The sequence below is a fragment of the Malurus melanocephalus genome, unplaced genomic scaffold, assembly GCF_030028575.1.
Source record: "Malurus melanocephalus ecotype Western Australia unplaced genomic scaffold, MMel_1.1 scaffold_59, whole genome shotgun sequence".
NCBI classification, from domain to species: domain Eukaryota; kingdom Metazoa; phylum Chordata; class Aves; order Passeriformes; family Maluridae; genus Malurus; species Malurus melanocephalus.
Window position 1 is genome coordinate 1,817,617 of NW_026623291.1, and position 24,813 is coordinate 1,842,429.

The following is a 24,813-nucleotide window of genomic DNA, read 5'->3' on the forward strand; positions in this document are numbered from 1 at the left end:
CAGCCAGATCTTTGTTGACGAGCTGGATGCTAAAAATAATTTGCCTTCCCCACTGGCACCCACATGTGGGAAAGGATGATGAAAGAGGGGTGGGGAGCAGGAATGCCTGTCTGCCCCTGGGAGTAGGGGCTCTGCTGGCTTGTCGCCACCGGCGAGTTGGAATAAAATTTGCTCACCAAATCCTTCCCATCCAGCACAGAGGCACCCCAGGGGTGTGTGAGCATTGCCGGGGCCCTCCCCGGGCTGCCCGCCGGGCTCTGCACCCGCTACCGGGATTTCACACGCCGCTTTACTTCCAGGTCAGCGCTCAGCCGCGCTCGCAGCCCCCGGCGCTCTCACGAGCAGGGTGGCATGATAACCCCTCCTTGTCACAGCAGGGGATTGTCTGGCTGCTGCCCACTGGCTGCGGGGCTGGCAAGGACACACGGACAGTGTGGCATGCCCTGGGTGCCTCAGTCACCCGTTCCCARCAGGCTGACAGGACATCACCCCTCTATTTGGGGCTGTTCTCTCCCCTATGCTCCAGCCCAGGAGTGGGTGTGGGCACAGGGCACCGTGGGATGGTCACGCTGGCAGCTCGCGTGCCACCACCTGCCACCGCCGACACAAATCCCCCAAGACACATGGTTAGTGGCAGAAATCCCTTTTATATCCCTGAATTGCGTTACAAGTAATACTGCGGGTGGCCRGATCTCAGTAGACTTGTCATACTGGGGCTGGCGAGTACAAAACCTGGCAGAAAAAATCTATCATGCACGGAAAATTATTGCTGTAGTATCTGCTATTTACAGGAGAGAGGGGCAGCGGCGCGGTGCTCCAAGCCTGCCGGCCTCAGGACACCGAGGAACGGCGCCAGCATCGTGGGGAATACCTGGTGGGGTGCCCGCGTGGCCAGAGCGATGCTCATCCCTCTATGGGGTGCCAATGTGTGGTCACCGTGCCACAGCAGCGAGGACCACGACAGGGACATCCCCATTGAACCTGTGACCAACACAGGCACCGAGGCAGCGGGAGGAAGACTGTGCAGGGAGGAAGACGGCGCAGGAAGACGCTGTGGGGTGGGYGAGTGCGGCCCCGCGGGGTGCCGGGCTGAGTCCCGAAGTGTTGGGGGCCGGCACGGGGTGATGGGGCTGGGGCAGCTCGCGGCCCGAGGTAGGAAGCGGAGGCGTGGGTCGGACCCCGCTCCGGAATGCCATGCACGGTGCTTGCTCCGGGGCYGGTGCGGGGTGCTCCGCCGGGAGGTTGCATAGAGTGGCTGGTTTGTCCCCGCTGGGCTGGCGCGGGGCACGGAGCAAAGCAGGAGCCCGTGGCAGCAAGGAAGACAAAGAAGAAGGGCTTTGCCTTTGGGGGAGGCTTGCAGGGCATGGAGCCTGGGCTGCCGGGCCAGCTTGTGCCCTCCTGCCTCCGTGCCCACCACGCAGTCCGCTCTMGGGGTCCCGTCCCCGTCCGTGTCACCGTGGCTGTGTCCTGGGCACGGCAGCTCTGCTGCAGCTCTGCCACCTCCTGCGAGCCAGCGCTGGCATGGCCCGGTCAGTCTTGACAAATAAATAGTGAAAAGCATAAGTTATAAATAATATAAATAAGAACATTTAAATAGACTCACCCAAACTTTACAGCTACTCTGATCCCCTCCTCCTGAGTGCAGGTGGGGGGTGATGGCGAGGGAGCCGGGAGTCGGCTAGAGAAGGGGCTGGGGACACATGGGGGGGCAATTGGGGGGTCGGGTGCTGCCKGCCCCAGGGCTGGGTCTCCAGCCCAGCTGCCAGCCCAGCCGTTTGCACGGCGAGGAGGGCTGCACCTGCCTGGGGGGGCTATTCCCCAGCCTGTCACCATGGCAGGGGCCAGTTGTGCCTGGCCAAGACGGGAGCTGGGAGCCAAGGGAGGACTTGTCTTCTCTCCCTTTGCTGGGAGCCCCTCGCTCTTCCCTTGGCTCTTCCCCTAGCTCCAGGGCTACGGATCTGCAGTGCCAGGGTGAACACTGTGCCATGGGRCAGAGGGGCAGCAGGGTGTCCTGGGTGGTGGGCTGAAGGGACCCCTGGCAGCCCTGCCCTCTGTCAGCCTCAGTGGCTGTCAGTCCTGCTGAGCCAGCAAGAGCACCAGCCCGTGGTCCCATCAGGGTTAGGGTCAAGGGGAGGGTTTGCTCCTAGTGGGGAGCAGAAAAGTGTCTTTTCTCCCCCGGGATCCCCCGGGAAGAGAAGCAGCAGCTCTAAATAAATAATAGTAATAAATTAAATAAATAGAGGTGAAAGTCACAAGCTAGGGGAGGAAAGTCTCTCCTGGGTCTGGAAGAGGTCCCCAGGTGAGTCCCCCGCAGAGAGACCTGCCTGGCTGCGGGGGAACTCTGGGACCCACAGGAAAGGAGCTGRGTCCCACTGTGGGGGACCCCCTTCCCAGGGAGCAGGTGGGGAATGAGTCTATGGGGATATCCTCCAGCCTCAGCACAGCAACAAACCAGCTGGCTGCAGCTGCAGGAGTGCTGGCACAGGGACTGGGACCAGGATGGGGATGGGGGCAGAGTGGGATGTATAGGGGAATGGGGATGGGGATGGGTATGGGATGAGATGGGGACGGGGATGAGGATCGGATACAAGGATGAGGATGGGAATGGGGATGTGCCACAGGGGTCGGGGGGCTAGTTCCCTATTGCACAGCTGTGTTCGGAGCCCTTGAAGCAGGCGGACTCGTAGTGCTTGTTGAGGTACGACTTGAGGGCGAAGGTCTTCTCGCACTGCTTGCACTTGTAGTGCTTGAAGGCGGAGTGGGTCTGCATGTGGGCGCGCAGGTTGGAGCGGTCRGCGAAGGCTTTYCCGCAGTGSGMGCAGCCGAASGGCTTCTCSCCGGTGTGGGAYCGCATGTGGCCCTGCAGCAGCCAGGGCCGGCTGAAGGCTTTGCCGCACACGTCGCACTTGTGCTTGAGGTTGTGGGTGAGGACGTGCATGGCCAGGGCGGGCATGGAGACGTACGCCTTCCCGCAGGTGGGGCATTTCCTCGCCATCTTGCTGTCCAGGCTGCGGTGGGTCTGCTTGTGCCGGCTGAGGTTGGAGGAGGTGGCGTAGGTCTTGCCGCACTCGGGGCACGAGTGGCGGTGGCTGCCACGGCGCTGGCTCTCGCTGCGCCGGCGAGACCGCCCGTCCGTGATGAAGAAGGCATCCATGGAGTAGCTGTCTGTCACCGCTGCCTCCCCGTTGAAGTAGCGGGCAGAAAAGCTGGACTGGGGGCTCTCGGGATCGCTGTACTCCTCGTGGCCGGGTGCGTAGGCTGGGTCCGGCGGCGGTGGTGGYAGACCTTGCTTCTTGTCGGTGTCATAGCCGGCTGGCGCCAGGCAGTGCTGGAGGTACCCTGTGGGGACAACACAGTGGGGTCATTGTCCCTCCAGAGCAGCYTCACTAGGGACAGGGAAAAGTCACAAGCCAAAATTGCCCATAGGAGGTGCAGAACCAGGGTTGTGTCCCTTAAACTGTTCCCTGTCCCTGCTGAGCCACTGAGCACCGGAGCTACCTCGTCCTGTCCTGGCTCCTGTCAGCATCTGGCAGCAGGATGGGTCCCATCCCGCAGGGCTGCCCGGGATGGGAACTGGGGATGGAGTTGTGGAACGTCCAGCTGCGCCTGCCCCGGCTGTGGGCAGCCCCCGGGGGCCATTAGCCGYCAGACAGCTGTCGGTGCCGGGAGCTCATTGTTCACCGGGACCGCGCCGGTAATGAGCTGTGCTCTGTGGGCAGCCGGGATGAGSGCAATGAGACTGCCCCAGGTTCCCCTTCCTCAGCAAAGGGGCTGGGAAAGCCCCCCAACCCTCCGCTGTCCCTGCAGGGGTGAATTCCCTGGAGATGGARCAGCACCAGGAGGGCAGCAGCACCAGGTCCCTGGCCTCCTGCCAAGAAGAGTGACACAAAGCCCCCCAGATGCAGAGCCAGGCTTGGGTACCACTCCCCGCATGTGACATTGGTGCAAATCTGCTCATGACCCTGCTTCCTATGTGGGACTGACTCCCAGCCTGTGTCAGAGAAGGTGCCGTGTTGGCATCCCGATCCCTCTGTGCTGTCACACAAAGGTCACCACAAGAGCAGCAGCGCGGTCCCCTTTCCACCGGTCCAGCAATCCTGGGGATGTGCTGGCACCCCAAGACCCCCAAATTGCTCCCAGCAGCCCCCTGCCTTGGGCACACTGGTCCTTGCAAGCTGCTTCCGAGGCTCTATCCCCACTGATGGTGACAGAGGGGCTGTCAGGGGCCGGGGGTCAGTGCACAGCTGGGCTGATCTATGCACTCCATGGAGCAGCACAGTCACCCCACTGCAGCTGCRGATGAACGTTCCCTAAATCCACACCCTCCGGCATCATCCACAGGACCTTTTGGCAAAGCAACTGCTGCCGTTTGTCCCGTGGCAGCCAGGGGTACCTACTGTGGGGAGGGGGCTGCGTGGCAGGGGCAGAGCCGGGCCCCCCCGTCCCCCGTGCCGTGCTGACAGCGCGGGCTGTGCAGAAAGCGCTCTGCTCAGCAATTTCTCATGCTGCCTCCGAGCATGCAGCAAGGTTATTTCCAGGAGAGCAGMGTCGGCAGCTTCTGCCCAGCTGCAGCACATCCCTCCCCCACCGGGTCCTGGTTGATGAGGGGGGAGCAGAGGACCCCCAGGCCAGAGGGGCTTCGGACCCCGGCCTGGCAGGGAAAGCTCACTAAGGGCTGCGGAGCGCTAGAAAAGGGGGAGCCACAGCGATATTAGCTTGTGCGTGGCTGGATCAGGCCCATTCCCGCACCCAGCTCTGTCTCCCAGTCCACGAGCAGCCAGGACTCCCCAGCCCACGCAACAGAGCCCCCGACCCACAGCCAGCCCCTCTTTCTGGGCAAGCGCCTGGGYTGCCCCGTTGGGGGGCTGTGCCAAGCCCGGGGAACTCCGAGCACACCCCAATGTTCCCCCGCAGGACGGGATTCCAAGGACCACGGCCACCCCCAGTCCAGCTCTGTGCACCTCTACCGCTAACAGGGGTGCCCCTATTMTTCCCCCTCGCCCCCCGTGCCCCGGAGGGCTCCAGCCCCCCCCGCGCTCCCAGGGGGGCTCGGGGCACCGCTGCGAACAATGAAAGCCGCCGGCACGGCGAGCYTGCCRCCCCCCGCCGCCCCCGCAGACCSGTTGCTTTGTACCCTCCCCAACTTRTGGTGGGAAGGAGCCCACCTCGRTGCCCCATGGGCGGGGGGCACTCGGGGCTGCCCACGGGGCTGACGCTGTCACGCAGGGGATGTTTCCCCAAGGACCAACTTCGGCAGCGGCCGGTGGCCCCGGAGCGGGGGACAAAACGACAGCGAGAGATGACACACCCCACCCCGCACCCCTCACCCCTCACCCGCCGCGGGACACAACGCGGGGACCCCCGCCCCGTCCTGCCCTGCGTCCCCCCGTGTCTCCTTCCCGGAGCCCCGCCGGGCGCAGAGACAATAGCGGCGGGGGGGCCCCTCCGGACCCCCAGCCCGCACTCACCATCGCCGGCGGCGGGGCCGGGCAGCGTGTAGGGGGGCTCCAGGGGGGCGTAGGGGGGCGCGGGGGCCCCGGCGGCCGGGAACGCCTCCGCTTTCAGCTTCTTCACCAGGAAGGAGCGGGGCATGGCGGGGCCGGGCAGCGCTGGACACCTCCGGTACCGGCACCGCCACCGGCCCCGGCCCCCGCACCGGCCCCGGCCCCCCCCCCGCCCCGGCCCCGGCGCTCAGCCCCGGCGGTGCGCACGGAGAGGCGCGGGGAGGCGAGTGCGAGGGGCGGGGAGGCGGCAGGGCGGCGAGGAGGAGGAGGAGGAGGAGGAAGAGAGGAGGAGGGGAAGAGGGGGAGGAGGAGGAAGGCAGGCGGTCGGGGGGGGAGGGGGCCGCTTCGCCCGGCCGCGCCCGGAGCCCCCCCAAAGCCCCCCGAGCCGCCGGCAGCGCGGGGCGCCCCGGGCATCACGGCACTGTGGGGACCCGGGTCCCTCCCCCTGGTTCCTCCCCCCATCCCGGCCACGGACAATGGGGACACAGGGGGACGTGGGAGGGGGACACACACACACACATGCCTCTGCCTCCCACCGCCTTTGTCTCCCTGCCGCCAGTCCCCGGGGCCAAAAATGGACTGGCCTGCAGGGCGGGAGTCCTCATCCTCRTCCCTGTCCCCTAYCSCCTGTCCCCATCCCTGTCCCCGTCTCTTATCTTCTCTTGTCTCCATCCCTGTCCCTGTTTCTTGTCCCTTTCTCCTTTTCTTGTCTTTGCTCCCTGCTCCTATCCCCGTTCCCTGTTCCCTTTCCCATCCATCTTCCCTGTTCTCATCTCTGTCCCCAGTCTCTTTCCACTGACCCCTTTCTCTTTCCATTCTCCCTTCCTCTGTACTACCTTTATCTCTGTCCTCAACCCTTTTTCCTCTTCCCTGCCCTCATCCCTGTCCCACCTCTGTCTTGTCCCCATCCCCGCTCACAGTTTCCATCCCTCTTTTCCCACCTTTTCTCCCTTTCCCTTGTCCCTGTCCCACTCCCAGTCCCCAGGAAGAACCGTGACCTTCGGAGCCACAACAATAGCCAGGCTCGTGGCAGTTCATTGTTCCCTGCCAGAGCCCCCACTCTTACTCCCCCCTCGTCTCGCTGGAGCCCCCACTCCCGCTCCCCCCGCTCCTCGCTGTGCTCTGCTGCAGGCAGCCGGTGGTCCGGGGCTTTCCCTGCAGTTGTGCCCCGTGAAGGCCAGAGYTGTGCCATCTGAGGGCCAGGGGGTGACACAGGGACCTGGCTGGCAGCTGGCCCTGCTCTCCCTGAGCCTTATGCAATGCTGAGAGCGTTGCAGCACTTAATAAGGACGGTCCCTTGGCTGTCACCACAGGCAGAGTGCTGGCACGGCTGGTGCAGGGCAGCCCTGGGCACASCAGACCCTTTGGCCAGAGAGGTGGCACCGGGTCTGGGGACCACAGGCAGCAGCTCCACAGCCTGCACTGTGGGCCTGTCTGCTCAGAGCCATGTCTGCTCCTTCAGTTGTGCCCAGAGCCACGTCTGGAACTGGCCCTGCTCACTGCTTTGTGTGGTACCCCACAGCCCAGGGCATCCCACAGCATCCCACAGTATCCTATAGCCCAGGGCATCCCACAGCCCACATCAATCCACAGCCTAGAGTATCCCACAGCCCACAGCATCCCACAGCATCTGATATCCTACAGTAATCCACAGCATCCCCCATCCCTGWGCATCCCATATCCACAGCATTCCACATCCCACGGGATCTCAGGGCTGCTCCCCATGTGGGCTGAGCCCTTGCCACCCTTCTCCTGGGGCTGCTCCTCGGTCACTCTGGGGTCTCTCCACTTGCTCCCACAGCACTTGGCCAGGGCTCGCCGGCAGCACCACGAGCCCCATCTGTCCCTGCAGCGCTGCCCTGACGTCAAGGCTCTGCCAAGTTCAAGGTCACCTCTCCCGGAGGGCTGCGGCCCGAGGGGACATCGCCTGCCAGGCTGCTCTCGGCATCCCACACACACATCGGGCTGCCGGCCTTTGCTCCCTGATTTATTTATCTGTGCGTGTGCCTGTTCTCTCCTGGAAGGCACGTTCGCACAACGGGCGATTACTTACGCCCTAGTTGGGTCTGCCTGCCCGCTGCCTGCCCGCTGCCTGCCTGCTGCCCGCTGCCCGCTGCCTGCCCGCCCGCTGCCCTGGGATTTTGTCTCTCTCCAGGCTGCGGTGTAATAAGGGAGGTAATTAAGTGTAAAAGGCAGGAGGAGGGAGGGCTGGGAGGGGGGAGCAGCCCCGGCTCCTTTCGGAGGCAGGGGACTGCGATAATGTATGGTAATAACCGCAGCCAGCCCTGCCGAGCTGATAGCGCTGACGGCAGCGCCTGGGCCCCCCCAAACCTGCCCCCACCGCTGTGGGGAGGGGGAGCAGCACCAGAAGAAAGGCTCAGCCTTCCTCCACCGGGTTTGTGCCTTCCTGAGCAGCTGTATGGAAATAATTCCCATCGGAGGCAATTGTTTCCCTGACAAGAGGGAGGGGGCTGTGGGGGTACMGTGGGTGAGGGGTTTTGGGGACTCCCAAGGGCAGGATCATCCTCTTAGGGGGCAGGAGGAGAGAGATCAGGTCCCAGTCTACCCACAAGGGACATATCCTGCTACCGGAATGAGACAAGCTGCCCCACGGTGCCCCCACATCTCCCACTGGTCCTCAGTTCCCCTATCCTCCACGGATCCTGAGCACAGGCTGTGGGATCAGCCAGGATGTGTCAGAGGGTGCCCACTCGTGCCGGGGGCCAGAGCCTGCTGCCCTCATTCCTGCCCTCTCTGCTGCCTCAGCTGCAGGACCCCCACCACTGCCRGCTTTGGGGGCTGCTGGCCATTAGGTATTCCAACCACATCCTTCCCAGAGGCGTCCGGGTCGCAGCCGGAGCCCCGAAGTGGCTCCAATCCGTGGTCTGGTGCTGCCGCCGGCGCAGGGAGCAGATGCCAGACAAAGGGCTGGGGACAAAGGCCCGGCTGCCTCGTGCCCCAGGGAAGGGGCGCAGGCACGTGCAGGGCACGGGTGCTGTCCCATCCCGGGGCTGCCATRCCCCAGTGCCCACCTGGCCCCGCTCTGGCTGCCATGGCTGGGGCACAGTTGGGTACCCGGTGGCCCGGCATTGGTGCTGTGCCACCTCTGCCGTGGGCATTATGCCTGCACTGCTCTGCTGCAGGGCTCTGCCACAGCTCCTCTCCAGCTCTGCCCATCTCGGGGTGCAGCGGGGCTGCGATGGGGTGCAGCAGGCACAGGGCTATGGGGAGGGAGCAGAAAGTATGGGTGGGACCACAGCAGAGGATGGCTAATATCAGGCATGTCACTCATCCCACTGTGCCTCAGTTTCCCCAGCTGCTATTGGTGCCCTTGTCAATGTCCTGTGTCCCCCACCATCCCCCTCCCCATGGCCGCCTTTGTCCCCGCTCCCCCCAGCTGGCTGCAAACCCCCCATYTGGGGGCAGCTGCCACAGCACAGGGCCGGGAACATCACCGGTGCTGCCGGGTGCAGCTGGGGCTGTGCCCGCTCTGGGGGGGCTTTAGGGCACGATGCCAAACAGTGCCAGACCCCCCATGGGAAGGGACAGGACATGGCCCCAGTTGAGAGGTACCCAGGTGGGGGCACTGGCACAGACAGCCCCCTCAGCATAAGGGGTGTGGGCAGCAGGGACACACAGGGATTAGCAAACACCTTCTATTGCTTTCACGCAATGGAAACACCCTGTGCCCAGGCTGGGGACAAAACCCCGGAGCTGCTGCTCCCTGGGGACCTGGCAGAGTCCAGTGTCTGCAGCCATCCCGTCCCAGCACTGCTTCTCAGACGGCCAGCCTCGCTGATTTTGGGAGTTCATGCTGGCAAGAGCGGTGATCTTGGGGTGMCCACCCCACTCATGCTGGGCACAGCAGGCTGCAGTAGTCAGCAGATTTRAAAAAGCCGTAGACGTTGACAAGGGGGAACATGAGCAGCGCCCCGAGGAGGGAGCCCAGCTGCTCCAGCACCCCGTACCACACCAGCGCACTGTGGCTGCGGCTCCGCAGGATCACCCCGGCCATCACCTTCACGTARGAGAGCGTCCCGGTGAACAGCACCCACGAGAGGACCTGGTGGCACAGGTGGGAGAGTGGTCAGCATGGGGAGTTCCCTACTGTGGGGACAGGGGACATCATGGCAAGGCCACGTCCAGGTGTGGCGTCAAAGACCTCCCTGAGTGAGAGGGACCCTGTGACTTACGATGATGGCATCGCCCCACTGGGACTGCTGGAGGAGAGGGCAGGGACTCATCACCGCGATGGCCATGTTGTAGGCACCAAAGCCTGTCCCTGCCATGGTGAGGATGCCCATCAGGGTCAGGGACCTGCAAGGGACATGCGAGTGTCACTGGAGAACACTTCCCATCCCTGGTGAGTGGCACAGGCACGCAGCACATTCCGGCTCCTTGCTGGCTTCATCCTCCTTTCCTGGTGTGTCTGTACTGCCAAGGCATGGGCACCCCACAGACCGTCTCCCACCCAACACCTACACCCCCAACCCTTGCAAAGCAGGGGCCCTTCTTTGAGCAGAGCCCCTGGTGTGCACCCTGCTGCATCCCCCAGGACCCTGCGACCCACCTGCTGGGCAGGAACATGGCCACGATGCAGGCRAGGGGGTTGGCCATGGAGCTGAGCGTGGCTGCCAGGTGGTAGGTGGTGTGTCCATAGGGCAGGCAGGAGTAGGACTGCACGGACGGCAGGACCCCGTTAGTCAGTGCGCTCACCCAGGCGATGAGCAGGTAGATGAAGGTCAGCTTGGCTAGGGAGTAGGTGACCTTCTGTGGTAGGATGTCCCCAGGTCCCTTGGGATCCTTTGGGCATGAGCAGCCTCTGCTCAGCTCCCTGTCAGCTCCCTCGTCAAGGATCTGGTCAAATGAGTTCAGCACGATGTTGCTGGGAAAGAGGTGCTGCTGAGAGAGCTCCCACACCCTGGGCTGCCGAGTGAGGAAGTAGAAGGCCAGCAAGCAAGTCAGCATCATTGCAGTCATGAGCAGGAAAAAGACGAGGGTTGAGAAGTTGGGTGGGAGGTATTGAGTCTCCAGCTGGGAGATGGTGCTCTCCATGGTCTCGTTGCCGGTGGTGATGTTGACCTCGTAGCTGACGTTGGTGCARCTGGCGATACCAGAGCCCTGGCCCAGGGCAATGAGAGCAGGGATCAGCCCACTGAGCCCTTCACCTATGAAGAAGGTGGTYGTGTACTGGGGCTGCAGCTGCATCATGAAGGGCAGGAAGGTGACAGAGGAGGTGCAGTCCACCAGGGCCAGGAAGAAGGTAAGGATCAGGAAGGAGACGCTGTGGGACGTCCCAGCAATGAGRGACGTTTGGTCCCAGAGGAAAGCCAGGAGCAAGCAGGCCATGACACCCATGGACACGATTGTATAGATCACAGCAACTTCCTTCAGCAAGCCGGGCCGAAAGCGATTCATGAGGGTGACGAAGAGCGGTCCCACGTTGGCCATCTGGATGATGATGGTGATGTAGGAGGGCAGGTACCACTGCTCTGGCAGCACCGACACCAGCAGTGGCACCTCCACCCACAGCCCGTTGACGGCCACCCAGGAGCCCATGCCGAAGGCACAGGCCAGGATGTGGGTGAGCAGTGCCATGGCTCGGGGCTGGGCGCCTGGGCTGGGGAGTGACACTGCTGTGCTGTGGGGAGAGACTTTTATCAGTGGTGAGGTGAGATTTGACCCTCCCAGATCCCGGCCCTGTCCTCCCATGACCACTGCCTACGCTGGCAGAACAGCTTTCCTCGTACGTGCCRTGGACCCACAGCCCAGCCCAACCCCACTTTGCCCTCTGCAAACCCTGTGGACCCCTCTGCCCCCTTCAAGTGATGACACTGTGCCCTCCTGCCCTGGGTGTGGATCCTGATGATCTTCACCTGGTCTCATCCCGGAGAGCTGGGGCTTGGCAGCAGCAGGTGCGGTACCCAGGAGGGCATTGAACCTGTGCCAGCTCACGTTGGAGCTCGSTGCAGCCTGCAAGGGCTCGGCACAGCCGGCTGCAGGGTGAAGAGGGCTCTCACCTGGGGTCCGAGTGGCCTGGGCAGCTGCTCTGCTGGGAATGGAGGCTTCGTACCTCCCACTGCATCCGCTGGGCAGGACGACGCAGCGCCCGTCCCTTGAGCGATCCCGACACGCTCCGGTGGCCGCGGGACAGGCCCCAGCAGCCCAACCTGCAGCCCAGCCTCTGCTCGTACCAGTCAGCTGAGTCAGCTCGGAACCGGGCACATCCCTTGCTCACTCCCATCCCGCTCCTGGGCAGAACTCTCACGTCCCTTSTCCCTACGTTCCGTGCCCCCGGCAGTCCCGCAGCGCCGGCTCCTGCCCTCTCCCGGGGCGCTGAGGCCGACTGAGGAAATTCACGTCTCACGGGGCTGAGCCCGGCGGGCACAACAACGCACCCATGATGGCCCCGGCCCCGCGGGGAGGCAGCGGGCTTGGTTGGAGCAGGAACCGGGAAGGAAACGGGCTCCGGTCTGACCGGTCCCTCGGCAACCTCCCAAGGGTAACTCACTGCGCTTTGGGGAACCGGCAGCACCACGCGGGCGGGAGCCAGTCCTGGCTGCCGGAGCGGTGACGTGAGGCGGGCGCGTCACCACCTCCGGATGCGGACGGGTGACAGCCTGGCCCTGCTCTGCTCCTCGTCTTGGTCCCAGCTGGCAGATTCCCCAGCTCAGGGGGGTGATTATTCTTGGCGGTGTCCTGGACTTTGTCCTTGTCCCCGCCTGAACGGCGTCCCACCTATCACAGACTCTTCGTGCAGGTGAAAGTGTCAGCCGGTGACGGTTCCTGTCCCCATCAGGATCTCTGCGGGGTCACGGGTGGGCACGGGGCGCTGGGGGATCCCCGAAGGTGRCAGCTGTCCCACCTTGGGACACTGCGGGGATCAAGCCGTGAGCCAGCGGATGAACCACTGGCACCGGTCGGGAGGTGGCACGGGTGAGGGGACAGACCCCGGGTCACCCCCAGCACAAACCCCCCCTCTCCTATCCCAGCACCCACCGCCCCAGGATGGCTGATGGCAGCTCTTCCCCCAGCACCCACCGGGTGTCGCTGGGAGAGCGGGCTGCAGCCCTGTGAAATCTGGGGCTGCTTTCTCTCTTCTGCTTCCCTGCCCCCCCTGCCCCTTCGGGGGACTGCGGTCTGTTCCTCCACCCTGCCCTGCTCCTCTGGGAGCACCCATGGCAGCCAGGACCGTTGGGTGCAATGCAGGGGACCCTGGGGCTGCAGGGACAGCGGTGACCGTGGAGGGGATGGTCACAGTTGGAGGTGCTGCTATGGTTTAACCCCGTCAGGCAGCTCAGCTCCCCCCCAGCTGCTCACTCACACATACACCCCCAGGGGGATGGGGGACAAAATGGGAAAAGATGAAATGGTAAAAGGCACAAAACTGATGGGTTGAGATAAAGTCACTTTAATAGGAAAAGCAAGGATGTCCTACAGTCCGGGGTATACCGGGGTGGGGGGGGGGTGGTCGGGGGGGTGCACATCTATCCCACCCATGTCCCCTTGTTGAAAAATATACCAGTTTAAACTTCTTTTCTCCAACTTCAGTCAGAGATTTTATCAGCCTTTGCCACGGCGAAGGGTGCTGAAATTTTTTTGCAGGGCATTGTTTCACCCGGTGAGGCCTGATGAGCTTAAAATCGCAACAGACTGGGAGTAGCACGGAAGAGAAGGACCATCAGTGACCATCAAGGACCATCAGTGACCATCAAGGACCATCAGCGGCTTTAAAGGAACATCAGCTCCAAAACTCCTCCCTGGCATGGTCGGAGACACCTGGTCTGGGAAAAAAAAAGAGATCCTAATTAACATTAGAGGTGAAGAAATCCAGATCCAATAGGAAAACAAATACTAAGAACTGCGCAATGTTGGATCAATTAACGTTAAACCAATGAAGTTCTATGGGTTTTGATTGTATAAAGTTTGGGGAAAATCTTGTAAAATTCATGTGTCCCGAAATGATATCCTCTACACACTCAGGCTATATGTGGATGAAATTATTTCTGTTGCACATCCTGGCCAGAACTACATCCTGGCAAGAAAATAAAATAATGCCTTGACTCCYTAGCATTAAAAATGTTGGAGAGTTTTTGTTTTTCCTGCAGTTTCRGTGACCATTTTGGTGACTATGAGGGGACAGCACTTTTGACACTCAATGGATTCCAGGATTGTGAAAGCCTSCAAGTGCACATGGAAAATATTATCCAGGGAAACCTCACATTCCGGAGTTTCGGTGAGGTCAAAGCAAGATCCCTTTCTTTTTTAAATAAAGGCATTACTTTGGGATAAATATACTATGGTAGTATAATTGGATAATGAAAATAAATCACTAGTAATTRTGTAATTTGCTATCCTTTATTAAATACATATGTAAAGTTATATAAGTGATTATAAAAAATTGATTTGAGTGTTATTGCATTTATAATAGTGAATTTGAGTCTTGGTGCCTGGTTAAAATGGAATGGCATGGCAGATTCTAAAGTCTTTAGTGCACACAAGGTGTTTGTTTTAGGAATTTGGGTTCCTTGAGTTGGAAGTCTCAGAAACTTGATTTGGTATAAAGGGTACCCCAACTTTGCAACTGACTGGGTAAATGATGAGTTTATTGTGAGATGAGTTTATTGTGAGATGAGTCCTCCCTGTAAGTTCCCTTTTGCGTGGAGTTGCCTCTTTGTGTGGTTTGTGGCAGAAAGCCAGAACTGGCAGGTTAAAGTCTTGAAGCAAATTCTGCAAGGTATACTSTGAATTTGTTTCTTGTTTTGTGGGGTTTAAGTCYCTTCTGTGGTGTTTTGTGGRGTTCAAGTCCCCGAGGGGTKCCAGTAATCTCTGTGGTATTTTGTGGGGTTGAAGTCTCTGAAGGATTCAAGTCCTCTCTATGGCATTTTGTGGGGTTCAAGTCCTTTCTGTGGTGTTTTGTGGGTTAAAGTCCCCCTGCACCTTTGGACAGCAGGTTTGAGTCCTGCAGGKTGCACTGTGCTCTCCCGAGCAGTTYGAGTTTCCTTCTGTGAGTATTGAAGTGATTTTGTGGGGTTAAAGTGATTTTGTGGGGTTAAAATCCCCCTTGTGCTGTGGGCATGGAAGCACTGAATTCAAGCCTCAACTATAAAGAATTGCAGGTTTGAGCCCTGCAAGTTGTACTGTGTGTTTTTTTTTATTTGGCCCATGTGCTTTTCTACCCACCTGGGCTATTCATGTGGCAGGGTTTGCTCAGATGCTTTGAATTTAAGAACGTGTGCGTGTATGTGAATTATTTTTGTGAGTGTGTGTGTTAATTTGTGTTTTGCCAGCACATAAAATCAATGCGGGGACGCCCGTGAAATAAAAGTAATTAGCTGAAAGAGTGTTGAAACATAACTTTTGAGTATCTGTTTGTTTTTAGCGTGTGCTATTGATTATTGTTTTAGAATTGGKKTTTKTTTKKKTTTTTKTGTGTGTGTGAGTGGCTGCCCGGGCTGTTCCAGGCAGCCAGGAGCACAGCCTTAGAAATGCAAATTAACGCTGCTGAGGGGAAGGTGTGGACCATGCGTGCCTCTCCACCCCAAACTGCGCCAAAGAGGTTGCAAAATAAAACCAGCAAGCAGAAAAGACAGAAATTTCCARAGCGGGGGGAGGGATTGGCAGAARTTCATCCCTCTCCCCACTCCAACGTGTGTTACCCTTGTACAAGTTTATTTTGATATCATTAACAACTTTGAATGTTCAAGTGTATCCTCATCAGATAAAAAGCTAAGTATATCCAGATGGACGTGAGGAAAGGAGCCACTGAAGYCACAGAAGCAGGAAAAACTGCTGAAAAACTGTGAAAACTACGGCCAGAGACTCCTCTCTTACGTGAATAAAAAYTAACTCCAGATAAAATTAAYTCCAYTCCAAAGTGGAACACAAARGAACCATACYGAACAATACAGTAAACARTAAATCTRTTAAAAGCTACAGCGAAASAYGAAATTCCAAAGTGAAACACATTGAGTGGTTTACTTTTTTGTATTTCCAGAACAGTGTTATTCCTGAATCAGTCAGCTGTCCTAGCAGAACCTTGTAATATTTGTAACAGCAGATACGGCTTCAGATGTAGAAGGGTGAGTAAGCCAGAAAGAAGAGAGTGGTTCTCTTTTACTACCACTCTAACACACACACACATATAGGACAGGAGCTACATTAATAATTGGCTTATGAACTTGAATCTAAATTTTCAAAATTAGGATATAATAAATATAATCAGACAAAAATAGTTTTTATCTTAAAAATGAAAAATATTTCAAAAGGATGGCTGGCTACTCTAAAAACGCGCTAAGACTACATAAATTCTGTATTGATTGTCATATTTCTAACTGTTGTTGTTATTATGTTTATATTAATTAATGTTTTATAAGTTTTATATATTTTTCTTRCTGCCTTYMATAGTGGATGGGGAAATTCCTCCYTCAATKCAGTTTTGGGAGCTCATAWACTTATGGAAACTTATMTMTGTACCTCCTCCTRTCTCCTCAGGGCAAAACATAAAATTACCAMAGGAAACACATGTAGTAATGGTAAGACACATGCTACTGTGCAAAAATGTGTCAGCTGAAAAATTCTCTCCAGCTGCAGAAATGACTAAAAGAAAGATTTTTGGATTGGAGAATCACTGAAAGTTTTAGTTACAAATTCAATTGTGCTTTCCTCTTTCCTTTATGCTCTGTTTGCTAGAAATCCCACCAAAGTGGGGGCTGATTAGATCACAAAGGGAAAACTAACATTACAGTAATCCTGATCTCTGTCTTGAGCCACAGAGTTGGTTGCAAAAGACTGGAGAGATTGATGTGTCTGAAATACTTTTGGATGCCCATGGTGTAGGGAGGGGCAGGTCAAGCCTTGTCCTGCCAGGACAGTGAACTGCTCCTCAGGCCACCCCCAGAGCCAGCAAGGATTCCAGTCCTGCAAGGATCCCAGCCATGATCAAACACCCCTGGATTATCAACACTGCTTTCAGCACAACTCCAAAACAGTCCCACACTGGCTCCTAAGGGGAAAATTACCTCTATCCCAGTCAAAACCAGTGCAGGACCTCAGGGAACTTGGAAAGCARGGAACAGGTCCAAGATGCTGGGGCAAACCAGGCACAACGGGCTTGGGCTGGTCCCGGGGCGGCTGAGGTCATTGTGTGTCCGTGGGGATGGGGACAGGGAGGGGACAACAATTGTCCTGTGTTTAATTTGGCAGCACAAAGCAGYGGCTCGGGCGGCAGCGAGACCTTTCCCAAAGGCCGATGGCTGCGGGGCAGAGGCAGTTCGAGGGGGTGCGGGGTGTGGGACCCCCGCTCTGCCCCTTCACGCTCCTCACCCAAATCCACCCGACGCGTGCTGCCTGCCCTGCCYGTGCCTTCTCCGCCCCCTGCCCGCCCCGCAGCTGAGCTCCGGCCCCGGCCCCTCGCCCTCCGCACCCCGGCAGATGCGACTGAAGGGCCCCGGAGGCAGATGGCAACATTTGGTAGCCGAGTGGTCCCTGCCTGCGGGACTTTGCTGGGCTGTGATATCCATCCCTCCAGAATGTCCCGTCCTCACCCTGCCAGGGCTAAGGAGCCCATCCCAACCGCAGCCAGTGCAGGCCCGGGGGTGCTGTGGGGCTCCCCCATGGGGCACACTGCCCGTGCCATGGGGTGACAGGAGGGTAGGGAAGGATCAGCAGCCTGGGAGAGTGGGGGTCTGTCCTTGAGCTCAGCTCTGGCTAGACCCCCTAATAGATCCCCTAATAGATCCCCTAATATCTGGTTGTGTGAGCAGTGGGGATGGTCTGCCTGGGCAGGGGGTGGCAGCTGCTCCATTTCTGGGGGACAAGGGGACCCCTCACTCCAGGGACTACTGGCCACCCTATTTGAGTAGGCATGACACCCCAGATTTGGGGACCTGCTGACAGATCTCAGCCTGGACCCTGGCAGCCCCAGCCCCATTTGCATCCTATTTCCATGTGAAARGAGCAGGTCAAGTTGAAAGTTGAAAGGCTGGTGGGGGGCAGCCGGGAAGGGGCYGCTGCYGGAGGTGAGACCCCAACAAAAGGGCTGGATCCCCAGGGCCCGGCGCTCGCCTGGCCACGGGCTGCGGCCACGGCCCCACGGCAGCCGCCATCTGTGGGTCTGTGCTGCAGCCACCACCGGCCAGACAAAGGCCTCGTGCCCAGCATGTCCCCATCTGTCACCTCCCTGCCTCCTGCCTCCCTGAGCGGAGAGCGAGTGTGAAGATCCGGGTGCAGGCAGCATCATTCCCTCTGCCCACGGGAAGTGGGGTGATGCTGGAGCCTCCCTATTGTGCCCCCATGTTCCTCCTAGAGGGGTTCTGCAGAGTTCTTGCTGGGGAAACTGAGGCAGAAGCAGGTGGTGGCTTGTCCTGGATCAAGGCATGGCGAAGGSCTGGAATAAAACACCAGGAATTAACCAAGAGGAAGTGGGTGGTGAGCTCCCAGCTCTGGGGGTGCCTCTGCTTGCAGGGGTGTCCACATTGCTGAGCCCCAGCCCCGCAGCTTGGCAGGTGTTTCCGAAAACCCATAGCTGCCTCCACCCAGTGCTTCCAGGAAATTGGCTTCTGAGTGTGTTTTTTGCTCTTTGGCAGTTTCATTCAGCATCCAGGAGGTCCTGGAAGCGGCACGAAGGAGCGTCTGTAGAAGGTGAGAGCGAAGGCACTGCCAGCACTGATTGTCCCTGTGCTCACAAGCGCTGTCCCCGTGTCCCCGCGGCGTTGGTGGCGATGCTGTCCCGGCTGCTGGGGGAGCATTCCTGCAGAGCGCTGCCCTCCCCGAGCGTGTCCCGCGATGCTCCCGGGGAGGGCGAGGCTTGGGGCGCTGCCCGGATCCAACGCCCCGCTCCAACGGGCCCGACGTGCCCGAGCAGCTCCTGCAGCCTCCTGCCCGCACCCGTGGGGGGATGCAGCCGGCGGGCTCTGCCCTCACCTWCTGGGATTTTCCAGCCCAGCCCGTTGTGCGAATCTGGGCTCAAGGCAGCTCTGCGGCTCCCAGACTGCGTGCTTGCCTTGGCTCTTCTCCCTCCACAAGCTCCTTGTCTTGCTCCAGGAGCTGTTTGAACAATGCAGGGCTGTAACTGAGCTCCATGGCATGAGCAAAATGCTTGTTTCCCTCCATGCAGGGCTGAACCGAGATGCCTGTACTGTGGGGCCAGAGCCACCCTGGGGCTGGGTTCAGGCCAGCARGTCCAGGTGGCTGCAGGCTTGGTGACCCTGATCCACAATGTCACCTCCCTTCCTACTATCCAGTTTATTTTCCTACATTTTGGAGTTTATTGCTGCTGGGTGTGAGGGGAAAACAAGGTGAGATTTCCAAATCAGAGCAGGCCCTGCTGATTTGCCATACCAGTGATAGSAGGGGATSTGGGTGCCCACAGGAAGGCTGTGARTTTCCCCTGCATCCCTGAAGCCCTGACCCAGCACCAGGACCCTGTGCCCACAGCGAGCAGTGACATCCAGAAGCGTTTTGGCTTTGTCAGTGTGAGCACCTCAGGCCGTGTGTGCATCCAGGCTGCCCGGCCGGCACCGCGGGCTGAACCGGCACTGGGACGTCACCGGGCACCGTCACACTGTGTGACGCAGCCTGGCATGGAGGAATGCCCCGTGGTTTCGATCCCATGTGAGCGCTGAGTTGCCTCGGAGGGCGTCCTCACCCCGGCGCTGACTCAGCGGCAGCCACCGCATGCAGAACCGCTCCAGCACCCGCCAGCCGCCGGCACACAGGGGCACCGGGAGGACGTGGCTGGGGAGCAGCAGGCGTGGGGACATCCTGACACCGTGGGGACATCCTGACACCATTGGGGACATTCTGACACCGTGGGGACATCCTGACACCATCGGGACCCTCTCAGAGAGAGCAGAGAGAAGAAGTGTGGCGGCTGATCTGTGCCTGAGGAGGCTCCAGCGCCGCAGGGCCGATCCAGGTGGGTGGCGGAGGTGGTGCTGGTCCCGTGCTGGTCCGGGGCCAGCAGAGCGGGGCTGGGTGAGCTGGTGAAAGGGTCACAACCAAGGACTTCTAGAGCAGCTCTTTCAGGCAGGAGGTGACCCGGTGTGCCATGTCAGCCTGGCTGGACTGCCCATCCCAGGAGGGAGAGGAGCTGGGGCCACACTGGGCGATGCCTGGAGCTTAGATCCCCACACTCCGACTGGTTTTGGGGCATGGCATTATGTTACCGTGTTTTTGGGGCAGTTCGGAGGGCGGCTCYGCTCAGCTCAGCTCGGCTCGGTGTGGCCGTGCCAGCGCAGCAGCTGAGCACCGCAGGAATGTGGAGCAGCAGGTTGTGCCCGGCCGGGCTGTCCGTGCTGGGGAGGGGACCCCACACCGGCCACAGGTGGCTGTGCTGGGGGTCCCGTGTCCTTGTCCCTGCGCTTTGACAGCCATCTCCTCCGTGACTTGGCTGAGAGTGTGGTACAAAGCTGAGCTCCAGTGCCTGACACGGGGACATTTTCCTGCTTTGCCTTGTTTGGGGGGCACGTTTCCACCCCTGTGCTGAGCTGGGGAGCCCTCCCTGTGCTGGGCACAGGTACAAGGGCAGCAAGGATGGCCACTGGTACAGGCTCTGGGCAGCACTGCACCTGAGGAGTGCTGAGAGGGGTGCAGAAATCTGCCCCGGGGAGGCGGCAGGAGGATCCGTGCCGGTGCTGGGACCGTTCCCAGCTGTCGCCACGCCTCGYCGCCCCCCTGCAGACATTTTCCAGGTCAGGAGGCAGCGTGTCCCCCSAGGCAGGCAATGAGGACGGGGACAGGGACAGCCAGCCTCCCCCAGGCCTCTCGCCTGTCACAGCGTGTCAGGGGGATGCACCGTGTGCTGTGCAGGGACCCTGCTGGGGTCCGGATTTTGGGGGTGCTGGGRCTGACACGCTGTGCCCGTGGGCTGGCAGGGGGAGCAGACATGGCTCAGCTGTGGCTCAGCGGAGCCCTGGATGCCAGGGCTGGCTCTTGCCGCCGGCACTCAGCGCTGGGACAGGAAGTTTGTGCACGCAGGTGAGCGGGTGACGGTGGCAYTGCCTGCTCGGGGCTGCCACGGGAGCGASCGAGGCCACCGCGCACCGGGCCCTKCCCTGCCCTCCGCTGCGCCGGGTGAGTGCTGGGGCTTGCTGTCACATCCTCGCGGCTCATCAGTGCCCCAAATCGGCACCCTCAGGGGCAAYGTCAGAGCAGCTCGGGAAGGGGGTTGGGGGAGGGGTTGTGACCCACATATGCCCTTGTGTGCCCGGTCACTGCTGAGCCGCTCTGGGTATCGGGGCCACTCTGGGTGTGCTCACCCCTGGTCAGGGGGCTGCAGAAGGGTGTAAGGGTGGTTTGGGTGCCCCCCCACGCCCCGCTTTTCGCTGTGGGCGGGCTGGTGCCTCTGCGCGACCGTTGTGGCGGCTGCGCTTGTTGGGGTTGGCAGGGACCCAAGGATACGGGGTGCACAGGGCCCCTGGCTGCTCCGAGCGCACCGCGGCCGGGGAAGCACGGGTGGAAACCCCCACACGTGTCTTCCAAAGAGCTCCAGGATGGGAGCAGAGAGCCTGGGAGCAGCGCCGGAGCTTGCGAGAGGGCTGAGAGCTGAGGGAAAAGCAGAGGCAGTGAAGCACCGAATCCACAGCCCGGCAGGGTGGTGGGCGATGGAACCCCGGGCATGGGGGATGCACCCCTGGGAGCAGGCGATGCGCCCTCGGGGCATCGGTGATCCAAGAATATAGACGGAGCACCCCATGAAGCAATCAGTACTCCGCTGGGAGTGGGTGACCCACCCCTGAGTGCAGGAAATGCGCCCCTGGATGTGAGCAGTGCAGCCCTGAGCATGAACGACGGGCACATGCAATGCACCCCTTAATGAGGGCGATGCACCCCTTAATGAGGGCGATGCACCCCCGGCACCTGTGACCTGGGCAGAGCATCAGTGAGGGGGGCTCGGCTCTCTCCGCCCCGCTCGCTCCCCACGGTGCCCCTCGCCGGCTCCGGGGCGCCCTCCCCGCCGGCGCCATTGGCCCCGGTGGGGTTTGAAGCAGGCGTGCGGCGCGGATTGGCCGCGAGTCGTGTCGGGGAGGCTCGGCGGCGGCGGAGGCGTGGTGACCGCCTTAAAATAGGCAGCTGAGAGCCGGCGGCGCAGCCAGTGCGGTATCGCACAGCCCGGGCTGCCTTTGTCTGCCGTGGGGCCGGGGCGCGGGCAGGGGCAGCATCGCCGCTCTCACTGCGGCCCCGCTCTCACCCCGGCTCTTTTTCGCAGCCGACGGCACCTGAGCCCCTCGCTGCCCGTGGCGGCCGCCCACCCCGTGTCCCGGTGCCGGCACGGAGGATGCCCGTCGAGGCGCTGCAAGCCGGTGACACCATGAAGGGGGTGACGGTGACGGCGCCTTTCACCTCGGCCATGCCCGTCCGCATCCTCCGCAAAGGGCCCGCGTATTTCCGCCGGCACGCCGAGCCTGGGGCCGGGAAGCCCAGCGCAGTRGAGAGGCTGGAGGCCGACAAGGCCAAGTACGTGAAGAGCCAGAGGGTCGCCAGCACCAAGCAGGAGCCGGTGAAGCCACTGCTGCTCAAGCAGCCCCTCTTCACCCCTGGGGTGCGCCGGGCTGTGCTCACCCCCAGCCGCAGGGCACCCCCGGGGCCGCGCCGCACCGAGGCTGCCACCCCTAAGACATCTCTTGACCTGGAGATCCTCAACAACCTCATCAACCTGTGTGACAGCCCCTTCCCTAAGGCGGAGAGCCCGCTGGGCAGGGAGTGCAGGTGGCGGGCAGAAGCGCCGGCAGCGGAGGGGGCTGCCAAGCCACCGGAGAGCCCGGCCACCACCAAGGCCCCTGGCAGCGTGGCCGTGCGGAGAGTGGATGTGCGTCCCTGTGGAGCTCCGCGGAGCCCAATGGCACCGGTGCCTGCATCCCCCATCCCGGGCGGGCTGCCTGTGACCCCATCCCGGGGCTCACCCGCCCGCCCCGAGAGCGCCCGCCGGCAGCCGCTGCTGCACCGCTCCAAGTCGGACCTGAGCGACCGGCTCTCGCGGGCCACCGCCGACCTGGAGCGCTTCTTCAACTACTGCGGCCTGGACCCCGAGGAGATGCAGGACATGGGGGCTGAGCGCTTCGCCCGTGCCAGCTCCGACATCGTGTCCCTCAAGTTCCACAGCGTGAGCACGGCCAGCTCGGAGGCTGGCCACTCTCCGCCCAGCGCTGCCACGCCGGAGGGGCGGCCGGCGGAGCGTGTGCCCTACGGCATCTCCATCATCGAGCGCAACGCCCGCGTCATCAAGTGGCTCTATGGGCTGCGCCAGGCCAGGGAGCCCCAGCAGGTCTCTGATGTGTAGCAGTGCCACGGTGGGCACTGGGGATGGGTTGCTCACAAGCAGGAAATGCTGGATGGGGACAGAGCACAGGCTGTGCCCTGTGGGGAGCAGGGAACTCTTGGCGGTGACAGGACCRTCAAACTCAACCCTGTTGTGCCGCTGCATCGCTGGCATCAGTGTGGTGGCCAGGCATCCATCGTCAGACCCCTGAGCCAGCCCTGGAGAGCCAGGTCCCTTCAAGCCTGTGGGAAGGCAGAGGACACGTGTCCTTGGGTGTGTGGCTGGTCCCCAACACCCACGGGCCTCATGTGTGGCTGCCCTGCCTGCACYGCTGGCAGCTCCTGCCTGTCCTGCTCCTCCTTTGCACCCAGGGGTGGGGTGCAAGGGGCCGGTTCCCCCTGCACGGAGCAGGGACGYTGCACTGGGGAAGGAGCTGCCCCCTTGCAGCCTCCACCAAGGGGGTCCCACTGCCTGAGGTGGTGGCCACRTCCTGGTGGTCCCATCTTATTGCTGAAGAAAAGCCTGGTGCTTTGAGGGGTGAGGGGGAAACCTGACCCTCTGCTTCAAGCTGCCCAGGGCTGTGTGTCTGTGTGTGTGAGTGTCTGCGGGTGCCTGTGTCCCCCCAGCTGCCAGTGGGCACGAAGCCCCCACCACGCTGGGCTTGGTATTTATGAAGACAACAATTCCTCTTTTCTACTCATTTTCCTGATGTTTGATCTGTAAATAATAACAATGTTAATGCAGCCAGTTTTATTAAATGCCTGTGTTTTGGAGGCTGTGTGTTGTCTCTTGAAGCGGTGGAGGTTGGGATGGGGCAGGGCCCCTTGGGGTGTCTGTAGCCGTGCAGGGCTGTGGGTGCTGGAAGGGAATCACGGTTCCGTGTTGCTCTGTGCCAGCGCGGGGCCCGGCGGGCAYGGCAGGGCGGCGCTTGGGTCTGGCAGGTCCCGGCAGAGCCCCGGCCGTTGGGATTCCCCTCTGTGCCATGCACCCTCCCCTGCCTCCTTCCCTCGCTCCGGCAAAGCTTGGCCMGGTCCCGGCTCCCCAGAACTGGGAGATGGGGGCGGCAATAGCAGAGACCTCCCATTGGGCTGGGATGAAAGYCGGTGCAGGGAGTGCTTTGAAGATGAAAAGCATCTGTGTGTTCTCCCAGGGCATCCTCTCACGGCGCCACAGCCCCCCAGCACCTCAGGTGCCACCTGTGCTCTGAGGTCCCCATGCTCCTGATGTGTCCCATGCAGGCGGGTGTCTGCTGGGGGAGGTGACATCAAAACCGCCACTGCTTGCACCTGGGGGACCCTACCTGGACCCTGGGCCTTCTGCTGCCTCCCTCCCCTTGACAGGGGCTTCCATCCAGCGCTTTGGGGTCCCCAAAAAAAGCCCTCATGAAGAGGCATTCACCAAGACATCTTGATCCCTGTTTCGTGTCCACCCAGATCCCATGCCGGGGGGGGCAGGATCCGTCTGACTCCTGCTGGGGTCTTGTCAGGTCTGGCTGCTGGGAATGTGGAGGGCAGGATGTGGTGTCAGGACGTGGTGACAGGACATGGTGACAGGCCACGGGGATGGCATCTGGCTCTGAGTCAGGCTGATGTATTCTGGGGAGGACACRCACACCCAGGGGATCCTCAGTGACGGCACGTGGGGCACTGGGTGCCTCCCCGAGGAGAACACCCCGGAAACCACAGGGTGACAGGGACTCTGGGCACCCACTCAGGGACAGGCTTTGCCCTTGGGGAAATCTCTGAGGGAACCAAATCCTCACTGGTGGCTGGGACCGGCTGTGCTGCCGGATTCCTCAGCCTGGTGTGTCCCAGGGCTTGGTCTAAATTTGCTGCTATGGCTAAGGAGAAGGTGGAGGGGGCCCCCACCAGTCCCCAGCCAGGCAAGGGCTGAGCAGTCACATGTCAGRTGCTGCCAACCCTTGGCGTGGCTCTGATGTCCCATGTCCTGCATGAATGGCACCTGACATGGCCATCCAAAGCCCTGTGAGCTCACACGTGCACRCATGAACCTGTGCGTGCAGGACGTGTGTGTATGTCCATGCACACG

General features: G+C 60.8%; 4 protein-coding genes across 8 annotated transcripts; 2 read left to right on the top strand and 2 right to left on the bottom strand.

Moving 5' to 3' along the window:
• Positions 1 to 2,495: 2,495 nt before the first annotated feature.
• On the bottom strand, positions 2,496 to 6,113 carry SCRT2 (scratch family transcriptional repressor 2). Its single transcript, XM_057366045.1, has 2 exons — positions 5,469 to 6,113; positions 2,496 to 3,339 (listed from the first exon to the last, which is right to left on the bottom strand). Exons 1-2 carry the CDS (start codon positions 5,590 to 5,592, stop codon positions 2,633 to 2,635), a joined length of 831 nt encoding a protein of 276 aa, XP_057222028.1. The 5' UTR covers positions 5,593 to 6,113; the 3' UTR covers positions 2,496 to 2,632.
• A 14-nt stretch (positions 6,114 to 6,127) lies between these two features.
• Positions 6,128 to 13,769, top strand: LOC130573553 (uncharacterized). 4 transcript variants are annotated; one of them, XM_057366040.1, is made up of 2 exons: positions 6,128 to 12,264; positions 13,110 to 13,769. In XM_057366040.1, the coding sequence occupies exon 1, from the start codon at positions 7,768 to 7,770 to the stop codon at positions 9,007 to 9,009; it is 1,242 nt and encodes a 413-aa protein (XP_057222023.1). In that variant the 5' UTR covers positions 6,128 to 7,767; the 3' UTR covers positions 9,010 to 12,264; positions 13,110 to 13,769. The 4 variants fall into 4 exon arrangements, with proteins under 4 accessions (XP_057222023.1, XP_057222026.1, XP_057222025.1 ...); XM_057366043.1 differs by having other exon boundaries at positions 13,157 to 13,769; XM_057366042.1 differs by having other exon boundaries at positions 6,128 to 12,006.
• SLC52A3 (solute carrier family 52 member 3) lies at positions 9,355 to 11,748 on the bottom strand. Its single transcript, XM_057366039.1, has 4 exons — positions 11,525 to 11,748; positions 10,075 to 11,145; positions 9,698 to 9,821; positions 9,355 to 9,567 (listed from the first exon to the last, which is right to left on the bottom strand). The coding sequence occupies exons 1-4, from the start codon at positions 11,746 to 11,748 to the stop codon at positions 9,355 to 9,357; spliced, it is 1,632 nt and encodes a 543-aa protein (XP_057222022.1).
• A 5,318-nt stretch (positions 13,770 to 19,087) lies between the features above and the next one.
• FAM110A (family with sequence similarity 110 member A) lies at positions 19,088 to 22,971 on the top strand. Of its 2 annotated transcripts, none has more exons than XM_057366047.1 (2): positions 19,088 to 19,422; positions 21,715 to 22,971. In XM_057366047.1, the coding sequence occupies exon 2, from the start codon at positions 21,784 to 21,786 to the stop codon at positions 22,783 to 22,785; it is 1,002 nt and encodes a 333-aa protein (XP_057222030.1). In that variant the 5' UTR covers positions 19,088 to 19,422; positions 21,715 to 21,783; the 3' UTR covers positions 22,786 to 22,971. The 2 variants fall into 2 exon arrangements, with proteins under 2 accessions (XP_057222030.1, XP_057222031.1); XM_057366048.1 differs by lacking the exon at positions 19,088 to 19,422 and adding an exon at positions 19,429 to 20,579.
• Positions 22,972 to 24,813: the final 1,842 nt, after the last annotated feature.